The sequence below is a fragment of the Perca flavescens genome, chromosome 23 (genome assembly GCF_004354835.1).
Source record: "Perca flavescens isolate YP-PL-M2 chromosome 23, PFLA_1.0, whole genome shotgun sequence".
Classification (NCBI taxonomy): domain Eukaryota; kingdom Metazoa; phylum Chordata; class Actinopteri; order Perciformes; family Percidae; genus Perca; species Perca flavescens.
This window is the reverse complement of record NC_041353.1, coordinates 14,558,861-14,575,321: the sequence shown is the minus strand read 5'-3', so window position 1 is coordinate 14,575,321 and position 16,461 is coordinate 14,558,861. Positions and strand designations below refer to the sequence as shown.

Genomic DNA, 16,461 nt, shown 5'->3' with positions numbered 1-16,461 from the left:
TCCAAAATCTAACTCACAAAGAATTTGCCCCTACACAAACACACACACACACACACACACACACACACACACACACACACACACACACACACACCATATTTGATTTAATTGATGACATGGCAAAATGAGGTATGATATGATGCCAAATGGCCCAACATGCTGTGATACATTTAGAATACTTGATGCCAAACAAAAGAATATAATTAAATAAAGTCAAATTTGATACATTACAACACAGCATATGCATTGGCTTCAAATCATTGATGATTTAAACACTCTTCAAAGAGCTGGATTTGTTCCAAATGAGTCAAAATGTTCTTTAGAAAATATGTACAGCTGTTTAGTCTTCAATTCTTAGACACATGGATACTGAAAACATAGAAACTGCTGTCTAGTATTTATGATTTCTTTTGTCTTGGAGAAATATGGACCGTGGTGAGTCAGAGGAGTCCAAGCTGGAGGGGGTCTTCCAGTTCTGGGCTCTGGTCTGCACTCTGAAATACTGTGGAACAATGCCGTGGATTCTCCACAGAGATCTGAAGAATGACATCAGACTCACAGATTGCCAACAAGCAGTTCTCGGTTTCTCAGGGATTTATGTTTAAGGTAGTCCACTAAACTTAGATTTGATTGTGCAAATATTTATACAGAAGGTCAAGAGTATGAAGTCTGATCAGAGTCTGATTCAACAATTAGGTGTTGGATCAAGTTCCATGTTTCCATCCCTCTGGTGAAATGACTTACTGTAACAGTAACCATAACATCTTATACCGCTTCATCTCTTGTTTTTTTTACCTTTGAATAATAAGGCAAAGATTACATAACGATAATTAAAGGCTACAAATACTATTTTAGAAATGCACAAAAGATTCAGTCAGCGCTTCAATAAAAAGCTGATTTTAAGGTTTTAAGAGACTTTAAACATCTGTTTATAAACTGTCTCCAGATGTCTTGTCTGAGGGACAAAGTCTTTGACTAGAGAAATTGTAACAGTGCATTTTTTGCATGGAAAAAGAAGTTTGTGTGTGTGTGTGTGTGTGTGTGTGTGTGTGTGTGTGTGTGTGTGTGTGTGTGTGTGTGTGTGTGTGTGTGTGTGTGTGTGTGTTTTAACTGGGACATTTAAAATGGTAAAATCCCAACACCCACAACACCCAACCACACATGAAAGAAAGGAACCTGGAGGTGAAGGGGGGTGTAAAATTGCCCCCCAATCCCCAAGTTGCTTTTGTTGTAACTACAATACAGCAGTAAAACAATGATTTGGACACTTCACTGTGGGAGTACAGTAACTTTTTCCAAAGGTCTAGTTTGTGCACGGGCTAGAGATCAAACAAACACATTTAGGACATGCACCAATGTGACAGCCACGGTTGCTGTGGTTCTTGGTGTGCTCTTACACAGAGTTAAGTTAAGACACAGCAGTTACCCTAAACGGTTCTGTTTGGAGAAAATTCAGCTTCTTGTACCCACCTGCCCATCTTTTGAACACAATGTATAACCCCAGTCTTCAGCCCTGCTAACTGCCTCTGGTGACTGATTCAACATGCATCATCAACATCTGTTGTAGATTGTTAAACTTCACAGCAGTTACTGTTTGAACTTGTGTGTCTCAAGTCAGCAATTTTAGTTGGGTTGACGGAAAGACATGGTGAAACAGAGTTTTATAACCCATATAGTCAGCCGATTTTAACTGTTGACTGAGATGAAAGGGTAAAGCACCATCTGCAAAATATGTATAAGAACTATAGAATGGTAAAGTTTATGTTTACCAATGACTGACTTGGCAACAAACAGTAACCTGAAGCAAAAACTCTTAAACTGTCATGGTTCTTCTATTTCTCCCACATGTTTGCAATTCTAAGTTGCCCTCACCCAAAATAGCTATAAAACTAGCGCTTATGTTTTATAATGCCAAAAATGGTAATAGTAAGGGCACAAGAAGGGGCATATTTTCACCACAAAATGAACTGGAGTCCGGCCGGATTCAGAAGTTAGCATACCCAGACTGTTGGAGAGGATTCAAGGTTAATTTGGAGACCTGGCTTCTGCAAAAAACATTCATCCCAAAGCGCTGGGTGATTAGTTCAGATTTAACAAGGGGTGGTAAAAAAGTATTTTTAAGTATATCTTACATGTACAAGGAGGATGGCTCTAGCCTTCATTTCCTTCATTAATTTGTATATTTATGTAGACAAGAAATAAGTAACGCTTTTGAAGCCTTTGAAGAGGATGGTCATTTGTGCCACAGTCAGTAAATAAGGAACATAACAAGTATGCAAATATACTGTCTTAAACTGTCTCCCACAATTCATCACTGACAGAGATTCAAGACTGACTATACTATTAAGAATAAGGTCCAATTTTTGCTTGGGTGCACCCAGCCTTTTTAAGAGTTAGGCCTATTTCACGTAGATGTCTACCTAATTAATGTTGACTGAAAAACCTAAAGGGATATCTACCTCCTTCGTAGTATATAGCCTATTCTATGCACACAGAGTAGGGCGTATTTAATACCGGGGACAGTATGAAATGGTCTTATACGTAGCCTAGTTTAGTACTGGGATTTAAATAGAACATGTTTTTTTGGCACTTCTCAAACCAAAGAACAGCAATATTGCATCGTCACCATCACTTTTACATTGAATTCAGGTTAGTTGCGTCCAGTTCCATTTTAGTGTGTTCAGTCAGCTGGTCCCTGTTGGCAATGCACGACACATGTTGATAATGTGCTGTAAGACTACCGTAAATTAGCCTACTATTTCACGCCATCTACTGGACAGTCAGTCACTGCAAGTGTAAAGTGACTTAAGATTTTGGATTGTGCACAACTTTTACATCTTTCTATATGATCAAGTGGTAACTTTAAGGAGCAAACGCTTAGTATAGCTTATAGCTAAATAAGCAATGTAAAAATCAATATAAAGAACATAACCTGACTACATTAGGGACGTATGACGTCGTTGCTATGGTAACCACAACACGCCATTCAACCAGAGAGAAATCTGTGATTGAGTTTGGCTAACAATAACTGTTATCGCTAGCTGTAACGCAGTTTAAACTGTTCAAGGCGTATGGTTTTATAGTTCTGTATGACAAAGGGACGAGTCTTGAAGACGTGTGCAAGGAGTCAAGATATTCAAAAGTAAGACTTTTGCATAAATGTTTGTTTCTTCGTTTAGCAGACAACACCGACCCAAACATGCACAAACATTTAGCTACTTGTAGCGAACTCGTTAGCTTCTGTGTAGCTAGGCTTAATGAGTAACGTTAATGTTTTTGGCTAGCTAGCGGTGGTATGAGCACACATCCACCTGTAGAGTTTTTTTTTACAGAAGAACTCTGTATAGTGTTTTTTGACAATTACGTTGATACGCTCAAGAAAGTTAATCGACTTTTACATGTGCGTGACAGTATCGCTGTCAGTGTTTCAAAGACGTGCAAAGCGTTGTTTTGTAACAATACCTTTGTTAAAGGTGATAAATTGCATGTACCTGTTGCTTCTTGAGGCCCATATGCTTTTTAACTATTACCGCATATAATATAATACAATATACTATATTGGCAGACAAGAGGGCAACAGACACATTTTCTATTTCTTTAATTATTAAGATGCCCAAAAATAGCTTCTTGCGGTTTATCCATGAGTTTATAGCTAGTTTTATATACAGTCTATGGTTAGTCATACAAAAAATTATGATGATTTTGATTTCCGCCAGCAGCAACAGAATCCTTCAGAATAAAAGTGAAATTTCACTCGTGTTTATGGAGAACTACTACAATCTTTCAAAGTTACCTATAAATGTACATGTACTCTAGTGTGCTCTGACTAGTTTGTTAGTATCTCCAGGCAGTTGTGTGGCAACACCTTTGGCACCAAAATACCAGTGTGACCACCCTTCTTCTATTCACCTCTGGGGAAATGACAGAGAGAGTGTGCATATTTCAAGACACCCATCCTGCATAGCCTATTGCTGTTGCTGATGTTGTATTCTTCCACTATACATCCTGTTTCATAATTGCATTGCTCTTTCTCCCGTTGCTGTCTCCCTTCCTCCAATCACCTGTCTACAGTATGTATACCTATCAATAGATTGGTTGATCTACTGTATTTATCTTTATGTTTTGCATTAGTGAGTCTATCTGAGAAGCAGCAGGATAGCAGGAATCCCAATAGAGAAGTGGAGGTGGAAGAAATAGAGGAGGAGAAGGGAATGGAGGACTCCCCTCTAGTGGCCCTTGCACCTGATGCAGCACTCCCAGAGGAGCAGCCCTTTGCTAGTACTGCTAGTCCTGCTTTCCAGTGCCTAGATGAGGTAAGACTCATAAATATTGTTAAATGATCATATTTCTTGTAAATGGCATTTTGGAGCTTTCATAGGAAAGACATCACATTTGGCAGTTGCAGTGACAGTATTTGCTCAAATTACTTAAAACATACCAGGAAATATGAGAAATCCCTCACCATTTTATTTCCCAGCTAAATGGATGTTTAGAATATAACTTGGTACTGTAACATGGATTTGTGTGCCTTACGTTTACCTTAAAGCTGAATGTTTAAACAAAAGGGAATACTTGGAACTTGAAATCATCATGTGGATGAACACAATACTTTATTAACTTGATCATCATACAGTAAACAGACATTAAAGTCACAGGCCCACAGTTTGATCATTCATCTTCTGTGAAGTTGATATGAACTCATTCTTTTATTGAGTAGCTTTATTGAGTCCACACCTCATTAACCCATTTATTATGGGGACGCAGCACCATTTTCCCTCCATTTTTACAGGCGTCAAATAGCCCACACTTACTCATGGTTACTCATGCTAAACTTGTATACATTATTGTATACATTCATTAAGATGATTTCATAAAGATGGAGCAGGCATCAATATGATTTCAAACTACCAAACACTGCAATGTACACAACCATGTTGTTAGAACTTTATTCATTTTTTGATATAAAAAGTGCATATCTTTTGGCATGACAGTTGAATATGAATGATAGAAAAGATCAATATTGTACACACACACAAAGCTCCAAATACACATAATTACTATGAATGGTCACAATAATGCACAGTTATCATTGCTCAAATATCAACAATCATTAGACCTTCTACTGTATGACCTATGTATTATATAAAAGCTATCATAACCTCGCAAATAAAATAAATACTGTACACGTCCTTAAAGTGAAACATTTCTTTCCCCGCCCTTCACATTCACAGTGGGTATAGAATGGATTAAATGATGCTATACTTTTTTTTTAACATTAGGCGGCAGTATTGTACAAGTGGTGAGTCAGGGAGGAGTTTTTCTTTACATGTGAAAACTGGTGTATGACATCAAGAGATGTGCAGTAGTTCAGTTCAGAGAGATAATGGTGGAAACACAATTGTTTTTTCTTGCAGCAGTGTCCTGCTCCGTGGTTGCTGTCAAGAAGAATTTACTAGAGCATCAATAATGCAGAATGTATTTGGGAATGATCCAATAGAAATGTATCTCAGGCTGAATATTTATACTGGGATGTTTTATATTGTATAGGCTGATGATACATTAGCAAAGTGTCAGCGAGTGTAATTAAATAAACGACACAGAAGCTATTACTTGTACACTGCTGCTCAAAGCGTGTTGTATATCACTTCCTGCAGTTTGACTCTGACCACGGCATGAAGTCTTTCACAATGAATTTCAGAGCCACTCAAAACTGTATCATCAGCTCTCATATACCTCACTTGAGTGGCTGCTGTTAATTATGAAACCATTTAGAGTGGAGAAAATGACAGCCTCATTAGTTTTTACCACTACTGTGGGCTGTGCGGTGTCTCATCTGGGTTTACAGCGGGAGGCAGCAGGATAGAAAGTGGAGAAATGTCAGAAAAACAGTGAAAAATCTCTCATGGTAACTCTCCATATAACATTATGGCCCCTGTAGAAGGGTGGCCTTTGGTGAACTAAATGTGTGTTTTTTTTTATTAGCCCCTCATCGTTCGTAGTCCATTGTTCTTTAGTATCATCATTTAAATCCAACATTTTGAAGGCAACACTCACTGCAGTCGGAAAAAGTAATAGCACAGTTAAATTCATTCACAATAATTTTTTGCTATTACTGCATTCAAACTGTCTAGGGCATATATTATTTTCCGGTGTACACATATGCATGTGTAAATGTGTGCAAATGCATGATAATGTGCATATGTATGAGTTTCTGAATCTACTTGTTCGTCCATTTTTTGGACTGTCTTTATGTTTTTCCGTCTATCTGTCTGTCAGATTATATGAATATTTACCTGTCCCCTTAAGGAGCATAGTTCTTGGGCCGTATCATCATCTTGACAGTTTTGAAGGCCTGCCTGTAGTTAGTAGGGTAGTACTCTGTCGACATGTTGTGCCATGTTCCCCAGAAGATCCCGTTTCTGACTCCCTTGTACCTCTTGTGATAGTACTTCCCATTGAGATTGGCGGACATGCAGGCATCGAACCACCAGCCAGAGCTGTAGTAGGTGCCGCAGTTTCCGGAGGGATACATATCGTTGTCGCGGTCGGGCGTGGAGAAAAACTTCTGGTCATGGTTGAAGTGCTTGTTGAAACTGATGGCGTTCCCAGCTGTCCCACTACAATGAAACATTGATATATATATATATATATATATATATTATATGTAGTCCTTCTTTATGAATATTTGGTCGCACATGTATGCACGCACAGAATCTAATATTGTACCTGTATCCACTGACGGACAGCCGGTAGCGAAGGAATTCATTGGCCACATAGAACTGGTCGTACTTTGCATACTCCCGAACACCCTCAAAGTCCTCCAGCTCGATGCGCAGGATCATGTCTTTGGCTTTTGTCATCAAGTGGATATGGTCATTGCCCAGCCAGAACTCACCCCTACAGCACAGGAAAAGTTAGAGGAATGAGGAGATAAGACAAAGCAAAATGAGACATTAATACAACAAGCTAATATCCTTGTACCATTGATTAGAAAGTGGATACAGTTACTTAAACTGAATTAACTTATCGCCAGAGGGGAGGAGAGGAAAGGAGGAGATGCAAGGGGAGGGTAGTGTGACAGTAAAAGAAGGATATGAGGAGATTTTCTTTCAGTGGGAGGTTATACTAGATCTGTAGGCATAGTCATCAAGCCAGGTAACTGTGGTTGTTGCCCATAAAAGAAAACTCCTTCTTACAGTAGCAGAGAGGAGAAAAGAGAAAATGAGCTGAAATTTGAATCCAGTTTTAGTAGAGGCACTGCGTTAAAACAAAATATTGTCAGTGTGAAAAGGCTGCTTCCCTGAACAATCAGTGCTAGTGGGAACAGGTGTGCATGGTTAGGTCCTCTAAGCACTGAGTGACTGGGCACTCTCAAGTTGTGGGAGGAAGGGTAAAACTATTTTGTAACAAATTACTTTCTGTTAAAGTTGGTTCACTGATGGGTCAGTGTGGGTTTCTATATGAGAGAGGACTGTTGAACTGATGCTTTGTTTCCTATTGTGTGTTGTTTTAAAGCTGTGTATCAGTCTAGTTCCCCCCTATGGTTACCTGAGCAGATGGTAGGTTCCAGTTAGGTGAGGCTGAGAAGATGATAAAAGGCCAGTTACAGGCCCACACATGTTGGGGAGTAGGTGGCAGCTTGCTGTGGGGTTATGGGTTATGGGTTATGGGTTATGGGTTATGGGTTATGGGTTATGGGTTATGGGTTATGGGTTATGGGTTATGGGTGTTGATTGTCACCCATCATTTAACCCTTGTATCGTCTTCCTGTCAACGTCGACAGAAATACTTATTCTTTCAATGTTTTTGACACCTTTTTTTCACAGTTTGTTTTTGTTTTACCAACGTTTTAAATTGTTAAATTTTTCTTCTACACATTTTCAGCGCTTATTTCTACATCCCGTATTTTCTGATATAAAACAAAAATTTAAAACCTAAATGACGTAAAAACACAAATACCTCAACCTCCGCTATTTTTTTCTTAAAAAATAAGACCTGAAAATGCCAGCTAGATATAACTGGTTGTCTTTTCAAGCCTCTGAGCAACATTGAAGAGTTTACAGGCTTTAGTTAATAGCGTGTTTTCCCCCATCCTAAAATATCTTTTGAGAGAATTGATACGGGAGCCCGTTACCTGAGGTTTCCGAAGCCTTTCTTATACTCAGCCCAGGTGCGGTTGAAGCTGACAGACCCATCGAGACGTTGCTGTATCACGGTCCATCCACCTCCATAGGACTCCATGTCACAGAAGACCTCAAATGTTCCGTTGCGGTGATCAGGGGTCACACGATAAACACCGTTCTTCCTCGTCTCCAACACATTGTAGTCTGAACAGTCCCGAGGGGCTAAGATAACTGCTGGGAGATAGAGAAAAAGGGAGTGGGGGGGGAGAAGAGAGGGCTGTTTTAAGGGGATGTTATTGGATGATATTAAATAATATTTTCACTTTGCTCTGGCATTTTTCTCTGCCCCACCAAGAGACAGTTATAGAAACAGTCCCTGAGGCTAAGGAAGACTGAAGAAAGAAAAAGAAAATGCGATACGTTAGCAAGAAACCAGCTTTAAGCGTTGTGGAAGTTCTCATTCATGCATTAATTTCCGGGGCAGTCTATTCAAACACAAAACAGTTCAGCGATGTTCTTTAGCCAACCCTGTTACCAGGCTATTCCCCAGTTCCTTGTGTGGATCAAACTAAAGTTCAGCAAGTCATTAAGATAAAACCAAGTATTATCTTTCAATAAGCCTGTCCTCTGCTTCTCAACATGATGTCCCATTTCTTAAAATTGCATTCAGTATCAGGACTACAACATGAAAGAAAGTAAGTTAAAGGACAAGGGCCACTGTCGAAGGATAAAAGTCAGTGACCTTCCCCTGTGCTGCACCACAGGCCCATTTCATACAGCTCCACTGCTTTCTAAGATCTCTTCCACCTTTTTTTTTTATATCTACCCACTTATTTAGCTTTCTTCTTTCCCCTGTGTCGCGCTGCAGGCTGCTGACCCCATCCAAAACCAAGGTCCAAAGGCTCCTGTCAGTTAGCATTTGGGAATTGAAAGGAACAGACTTGTCAAAACGTGGGAAAGTGTAAAACTGGATTAGAGAGGCGTACCCCCTCCCTACACATTTGTCACCCGGGGCCTAAATCATCCTGACATTGGGCAGGCAGCATGTGGACCCCTACTGAGTTTATTTGACGCAGTCTATTGCTGATACAGTTTTGTCATACTGTTAAATCTGTTTAGTGGCTTGGTATATTATAATAGAGCAAAGGTAGGGGGGGGACCATACTGATTACATAGAGATCAGGTTTCTTGAATACAGAAAAGTGTTTTGTGGAGCGGAGAAATGTGCAGTCATGCTACTTCCTGGTACCGTTAATGCGGTGTGGGTTCTCTTCTCTCATTATTAAATGCAAAGGCATTTGTAACTAGTACATGGTGCACATACTAGAAGCACAGTTTGTCTTTTAAATTGCTTTGAATCTGGAGCCATCTGTATTTTCTTGTCAAAATACGCAGAATACTTTGTCTGCAAGATGGTAGATCACTCCACATAGAAAGAAATGTATCCTTGTCACGTTAACGGCTCTGTCGGCACTTGGGTATTCAACCGTCCTGTAAAATCTTTCAGTGTCACCTTCCCTTTAAGTGACTGTAGTTTCTCCACTTCACATCTCCCTCTCCTTATTTGTCCCCATCTGTCTCTCAGCAAAGACCAGAGCCATCTCTTCTGACTACCTCTGGCACTGTGCCTCACCTAAATAACTCTAATATCAGCCACTTAACTGATGTCCAAATTAATGTTGGCTGATTGGTTGTCTGGCTGTTGAGGTGGCTGTTGAGTCAATGGAATGGTTAGTTGGGTGGCTGATTGCTTTGACTGCTAGCCTGCTACCTTAAAGGCTGATAACTGACATGCTTTTATAGACGACTTCTTGACCAACCATACCACATTGCCTGTTTGGATGACTGCACACAGATAAATGATTGGCATGAAAAGGAAGACAACTCTGTTATCAAGGAAGCATATTTTGTGACAACTAGTCTATTTTGTCTATAACGACTAAGATTAGCACCTGTAATGTGTATCCAAAGTGATAGTATAATCTTTCCCCACAAAAACAGCTTACATAGAATACCACTGTCTGTTTTGACAGAAAGAGACTCTCATCAAAAAGCTACACCCTTCCTTTAGGAAGTTGTGTGTCACCACAAGCAGTTCCTGACAGAATTCTTTGTTTATAATTGAGTTAATGTAGCTGAACAGTAATAGGAATTGCTATCAGTTCACCTCAAGGCCCTAACATGTCTTACAGGAGTGAAAGTAAAGATTAGTGCTTGCAGCAGTGACGGGAATTGGCAAAGAGGGTGGAAGAAACGCTTACAGCACTGAGCTTCTTTTGCACCGTGAGTGATGAAAAGCATCTTGGCAAAGGTGCTATTAGTCCTGCTTGATGGTGAAACAAATCAGTTTGGATAAATGGGTGAAAATTCATTTTTCAGAGCATTCTTAGATGCCTTTTTGTAAACATACCCTGAGTGTAAATGTTGTTTGAACTGTGTAGTGTAGCCTATTGAGCTGTGCCAGTGTGGCTGGTTTCTAAATCCTTGCGTATGTCTTGAGTGGTTAACATTTGCTTGCCAATCACTAAACCTCCTACAGTATCTAGATAATACAGTATCTAAATAAAACTTCACATTTGTTTTATATGACGTCTCCTAAAAATGTTTTCTTGATATAATCTCCAAGGTTGTCACCTTAGGTCTGCTTGCTTGTCATGCTTTGGATGAACACCAAATTAAAATTTGGTTTGTACAAATCATTATCAATTATTTAAAGATTTAGCTACAATTTGGTAGCTGGATTGTTTATTCGCGAGTCGGGGGAACCATTTAGCCATTAATTGATTCACTAGTAAGCACTTTTGACATTGTAATAAACAACCGTTAAACTCTATTCACGGCAAGTCCTTTTTTTAACTACAGTGTAGTGTTCGTAGCAAGTAGACCTATGAATTCATCGTCTGGTGTTTTTTTAAGATTAAGAGACCTCACACTGGAAATAAAATGGGATTGGTGTGACATAATTACTGTGAGGAAAACCTTCTTTTCCATCTTTAAGATCTAAAATGTTCAGTTCATATCCATTATTAATGTAGTCTTTTGGAATAAGACGTATCACTTGAGTAAAAAACTTATGTTGTGAAACTGCAGAAGTCTTAGAATTCTTTGGACTATTATTGGTAACAACAGCTGTTTCTTGTCTAGATTCACTTTAGACACCATCAGGCACGATTACCCAACCTGCGGCGAAATAATTTGCCAGTTCTTAAGTTTAACATGACAGATTGATGTACAAAGACAAGTGTTACTGACCCTGTGTGCCATCCGTAACTAATGTCAGGAAAGCTGCCTACATTACTTCTTGTGGTGTTGTCAAGAGATAATGAGAGCTAGTTGTTTTATGTAGGAATGAGCACTCAAGAGCATGACCTCCAGAGGAAGAGAGAGGCAGGGGTAAGGCACCGGAAAGGAGATTAGAGAGAGTGAACAGGGAAAGTTATGGCAAGAGAAGAAGTGAAAAAGAGCTGAGATATGAAGGGAAATGGAGAGATGAAGAGCGGATACACTGAGGATCAATGTGTAAGGGAGAGGACAGGATTGAAGGAGAGTTTGAAGGAGAAAGAGGCAAGTTTATGGGGGAAGAAAACACAGAAGAGAGAAAGCTGGGATTCCCTTCACACCACTGTCCCAGCTAATCTACTTAGAAATAAGCTCACATCTGTTTTCCACATAAAAGCCCCAATATAGTGTCACATTCACATTCACGCATGCAATATTGGGGTATTATTCAATTTCAGTCTAAAGAGTCCTGCATTTCGACTGTACCCTTTTCCAGAAAAGCTTTTGCATCAATGTAAAGTGGAAAGTTTGGTATTCTTTGCTAGTTTGCAATCCCTACTGATAACTTTTTACATAGTCTCCATCATTAGGTTCTAATCACATCAATCTCTAGACTTCCTCTTTAAGGAATTGAACCTGAATAGAAACTGTTGCCTTTTTTAAGGTTATTTTTTTAATGTTCACACTATGTAGTAGTCTAGGGGCCAAGTATCTGTCTCTTTTCTCTCCCCTTTTTTAAGTGTCTGCATATGGAGAGTAGAGGAATGCCAAGGCACTTAATTAGTTATATAAGAGGTAATTTGAATTCTCACTCTGACCCCAGTTGTCATATTGCTTCACTCATGTACAGTATGACCTCAACCCAAAGCTATTTTGTGTGGTAATTTTTGTTATGGCTGTACTAAGCCGACTAAGGCTCAACGGTAGTGGTCATGAGAAGCTTTTGCAGACCCTCACTATAGCATAGCATAAAGCTGATGGAAAATTCCTCTTTTCACAATTGTTCATAATGTGTTCATATCGGTAATGGAGAAGGCATGTCGCAACAAACCACTGTGTGTAGTTGTCAATGTCATTGTCAGCCTGGAAGATTTCATTTCCCATTTCCCAGAGACAAAGGCTTCATTGGGTGAAGGTGACCACCCAGAGTTGGGTTGTTTATAGTGATTACAAGTCACCATATCCACTTAGGCATGATTGGATAGATCCTATGCCAGAAAATTTAAGTCACAACAACCTTAAACTGCTGGGTGTGTATGGTGTGTACTGGAGTTTCATTACCATAACAACATCTGTGGGAAATGTTAAGGAAATATAAAATAGAGACAAAAAAGACCACAAATATTGCAAAAAATGAATATATGAGGAGAGGCATCTTTGAAACAGCAAAGATGGAACAGAATGGAATATAACATAATAGAAAACACATAAAAAGGGGTTTTCGGTGTATTTGGATAGACCAAAAAAATGGAAGAAAAAGATTAGAGCATTCAAAATACAAAAAGAAATAAATTAGAATGCTCCTAAAGTAATTTTAGTGAGAGCAGGCTTACACTGAGGGGCGTTCTGTACTGCACACTGGCTAGTGCAGGTGGAGCTGAGTTTGTTGACCACTCCAGTGATGTTCTCCACCCGCCTGTCCACCATAGCCTGCACGTTGTCCATGTTGAGCAGGTTGAGCCCCTCCATACGACCCTGCATAGCTGAGATCTGGCTCCTTGCGTTGCGCAGACTGGCTGACATCCTATTCAGCTTTACCTGGGAAGGGCCAGAGCAGAGGAGAAGGAAATGATTTCTGTGCACAGAATACAAAGCCGGTGAATTCCTGAAGTCACCAGCCTCCTTCATTGTTTTACCAGCCAATTTGAATTTTAGAATAGAAACAAGTCTGCCTGATGGTTGGCCATCTGCCAAAGTGGCTGGGAGAGTCAACAAACTGTCCAGACAGAGCAAAAAAATACCGCCATTTGGCTGGTGTCTAACACTGATTCCCCAACCTGTTTACAGTGCCAAGAATTTTCCCTGGTGGATTGGTGCCAGGTAGGATTTTACAGGTCTTTTAACATCTGGCCAGTTTACATTCCAGCTGGGTACGTTTGACTGGGCAATTTTAGGTGACTTTGTTACGTTTATGTTACGTTTTTAAAGCACATTCTAGTTTAGTTTATGTTACGTCTTTAAAGCACATTCTAGTTTAGTTTGTTTAGATCAGTGTCACTAAAATCTATACAAGGCTGATAATGGCTTATGGAAATTTTAATGGCTTTGGTGGGAATACAGAATTGGTGCAGTGCAACAAATACACTGTTTGTACAGACCTCTAAATAATGTTTATATGGTCAGAATGTGTACTGATTTTACACAGTTTAAATAATGCCAAAACTTGATTATGCTAATTTGGGTTAGACTGACAAAACATATACAAAACTTTTATGACATCAGAAATTCAAAATGATTTTCTAAAATATATAGTATATGTATATGCCCAGGGTCTTTATCTTTGCATTGAACCAAGTGTTTTTGTAGTAGTCTTCATTCATTCATTCCTTAAAATCCTGCATTTTCCAATTAGAAGCGTGAGACTGAACTGTGTCTCTTACCTGCATCTCCTGCATAGTGCTCGCTGGAATTTTCCCCAAAATAGAACCATGCCCCAGTCCAGCAACGTCCACAGTAGCTCCAGGGACCATCCCATCTCTCCTCTCTTCTTGGCTGGACCCACCTTGCACGTCCTGTCCTGTCAGGTCCAGTCTCAATTCTTCCTCCGCATCCCTCTGAATGGGGATCTGCATCTGTCCCTGGTCAGCTTGCTGATGTCCAAAAGCTCCATTGCCCCGTGCCCCACGGCACTCCTGGCATCCGCTCTTTAGCTTGTTGACCACCTCCTTCAGGCTCTGCAGCTCCTTCATCGTCTTCTCCAGCAGCCTGAACTGCTTGGGCAGCTGGATGGTGAGGGGAGGCAGGGTGAGCTGATAAGGGCAGTCCTCCCCCTCCTCTGCCACGGCTCCGGAGCTCCCACACTGGCCCGAGGGTCTCAGTTTAATGGGGCAGGAGGTGGGAGTCCCAGATTCAGATCCCAAAGAAAATTGTCCTTTAGCGTCCCATCTCTGGTGTGAGTTGACAGGGAGGTCTGCTGCCCGGCTGGCGTGTGGCACCAAGGCGGCTGTAAGCAGGAGAGTTGCACAAACGCAAAGCACAATTGTCCTCATTTTTCTGTGTGAATATTGTATAGGAGAAATAAATGTGTGTAAAGTGAAAGTGTCTGCAACTGCCCCTGATATAAACTCAAAGTGTCTGAATGCGTATAGTAGTGTGTGTGTGTGTGTGTGTGTGTGTGTGTGTGTGTGTGTGTGTGTGAGCATATGCCTGTGCCCGCAGCTGCAGATTCTAAGTATGTGTATGTATGTCCAATATCCTATTGGTTTTAAGAGTGTATGTGTGTATGAGCGCAGCTTGCAGGAGGGAGAGCGCTGGGGAACTGCCGCTGCCTCAGATAGCTGTGTCATTAATATCAGAACGAGGGAGGGAGGGAGAGCGAGGGAGAGGGAGGGTGCGGAGTTAGAGAGGATGGGAGGGGCTATGCTGTTGCGTAATGCACAACACCATATCGGCAGCATTGTGTAAAACCACAGAGATTCAGACATGTTTTGGGAGTTGGCGAGAGAGAAAGGGAGGAATGTAAAGAGAGAAGGTGGGTCCTTTGCCTGCATGTTACCGTCCTGCCTCACTCTGAAGTCTGCTCATTTCCCTGAAGAGCCAAATGACTCAGTACACAGGAACTATCCACTCAACTGATAAATTAGGGTGATGATTTTTCCATGCTGTGCTGTTTTGTGATTTTGGATGTTCGTTCGCAGTACAAAATTTAAAGGCCTCATCCTCCGACCCAGTTCAGTTTCCAAAGCCAATTAGGCTCAGCTGGGCACAATGTAAAATCTGTAGTTTGCCAGCAGCAACATTAAAGAGAGTTTGTTTTAATTGGTACAAACAACTCTTTTTTTTTTTTTATTTACAAGGCTTACTCAAGTGTTTCCAAATTAAGCAACGGAATCATCAGACTTCAGAATCAGTTTTTCCTGAATCCTGATGAACAATATTGAGCACCTGTCAGTACTCTGGCTTGATTTGATATTTATTTTTTTCTATGTAATACAGCTGCAGCTTGCACAATTAACTTAGAATAGATAAAACATTAAAATGAGTAAGGCCAAATCAATTTCCATAAGATATCTTTTGATGGATAAAAAGCACTTCAAAAAGAAAATATAGCCCACATCTCATTGTATCTTCAATGGTTTCCTATATCTTTTTTGTTACATTGTCCTTTCCTGATACAATACTTTCCTGTGTTGTTTAAGGAAAGTTTGGACTGCGTTTAACCTCTCTTCATCTCAAGCATGAACAAATATGGAAATTCAAAAGTGATTTCAAGCCAACAGCAGCAGGTTGACCTGCAGCATGTCACTAAAAGAAATGCAAAATAAAACCCACATTTTTAAATCCAAATGGCTCCACTCCCCTCACAGGCTGTCAGTGTGGATATCATTAATTGAAACTGCTGGCTGCTCTGTGCTCTTTATTTATTTTGTGCTGCTTAATGATTCTCTTGCATTTAGCACTGTGTGAAATAGGCACCAGTTTTTGTAATGAAGGGAACTGGGACATTTTGGTAGCGCACATTGTTACAATAAACAAAGCATCAGAAATGTCTTGTTTTGGGACCCCCTTGAAAACGAAATGATACATCTCAAGGCGTTTATACCAATAGCGACATCCCTAAGAACTTTATTGCCCCACATGACAATTCTTATTTCACTTGCCTCCTCCATGAGAAGACCAAATATCAAAAAACAAGAATATTGAATTGTTATTTTACAGAAAGTGCCTCACTCAAATATACGTCAATATGGCAGATATTGGCTGACAGACAAGTTTTGACCCACCCTTCTCGTCCTCATCACTCCATTCTGTGGCGCCAGCTGTTGGCGAAGTTACACAATGACTGACTATAAAATGTATTAGAACTTTAATTGCTGTAATGTCACCAGTGATGGAACAG

At 40.2% G+C, this 16,461-nt stretch overlaps 2 protein-coding genes across 5 annotated transcripts in view; one reads left to right on the top strand and one right to left on the bottom strand.

Moving 5' to 3' along the window:
• The first annotated feature begins 2,986 nt into the window (after positions 1 to 2,986).
• The window catches only part of ccdc146 (coiled-coil domain containing 146), a 46,221-nt gene continuing 32,746 nt past the window's right edge, over positions 2,987 to 16,461 (top strand). For all 3 annotated transcript variants that reach the window (XM_028570078.1, XM_028570079.1, XM_028570076.1), the window contains exons 1-2: positions 2,987 to 3,142; positions 4,132 to 4,313. In XM_028570078.1, the coding sequence (XP_028425879.1) occupies position 3,142; positions 4,132 to 4,313 (183 nt within the window). In that variant the 5' untranslated portion in view covers positions 2,987 to 3,141. The remainder of the gene's footprint in view (positions 3,143 to 4,131; positions 4,314 to 16,461) is intronic.
• On the bottom strand, positions 4,931 to 14,870 carry fgl2a (fibrinogen-like 2a). Of its 2 annotated transcripts, XM_028570082.1 has the most exons (6): positions 14,003 to 14,870; positions 12,956 to 13,160; positions 8,135 to 8,354; positions 6,727 to 6,897; positions 6,294 to 6,617; positions 4,931 to 6,053 (listed from the first exon to the last, which is right to left on the bottom strand). In XM_028570082.1, exons 1-5 carry the CDS (start codon positions 14,762 to 14,764, stop codon positions 6,302 to 6,304), a joined length of 1,674 nt encoding a protein of 557 aa, XP_028425883.1. In that variant the 5' UTR covers positions 14,765 to 14,870; the 3' UTR covers positions 4,931 to 6,053; positions 6,294 to 6,301. The 2 variants fall into 2 exon arrangements, with proteins under 2 accessions (XP_028425883.1, XP_028425882.1); XM_028570081.1 differs by having other exon boundaries at positions 4,931 to 6,617.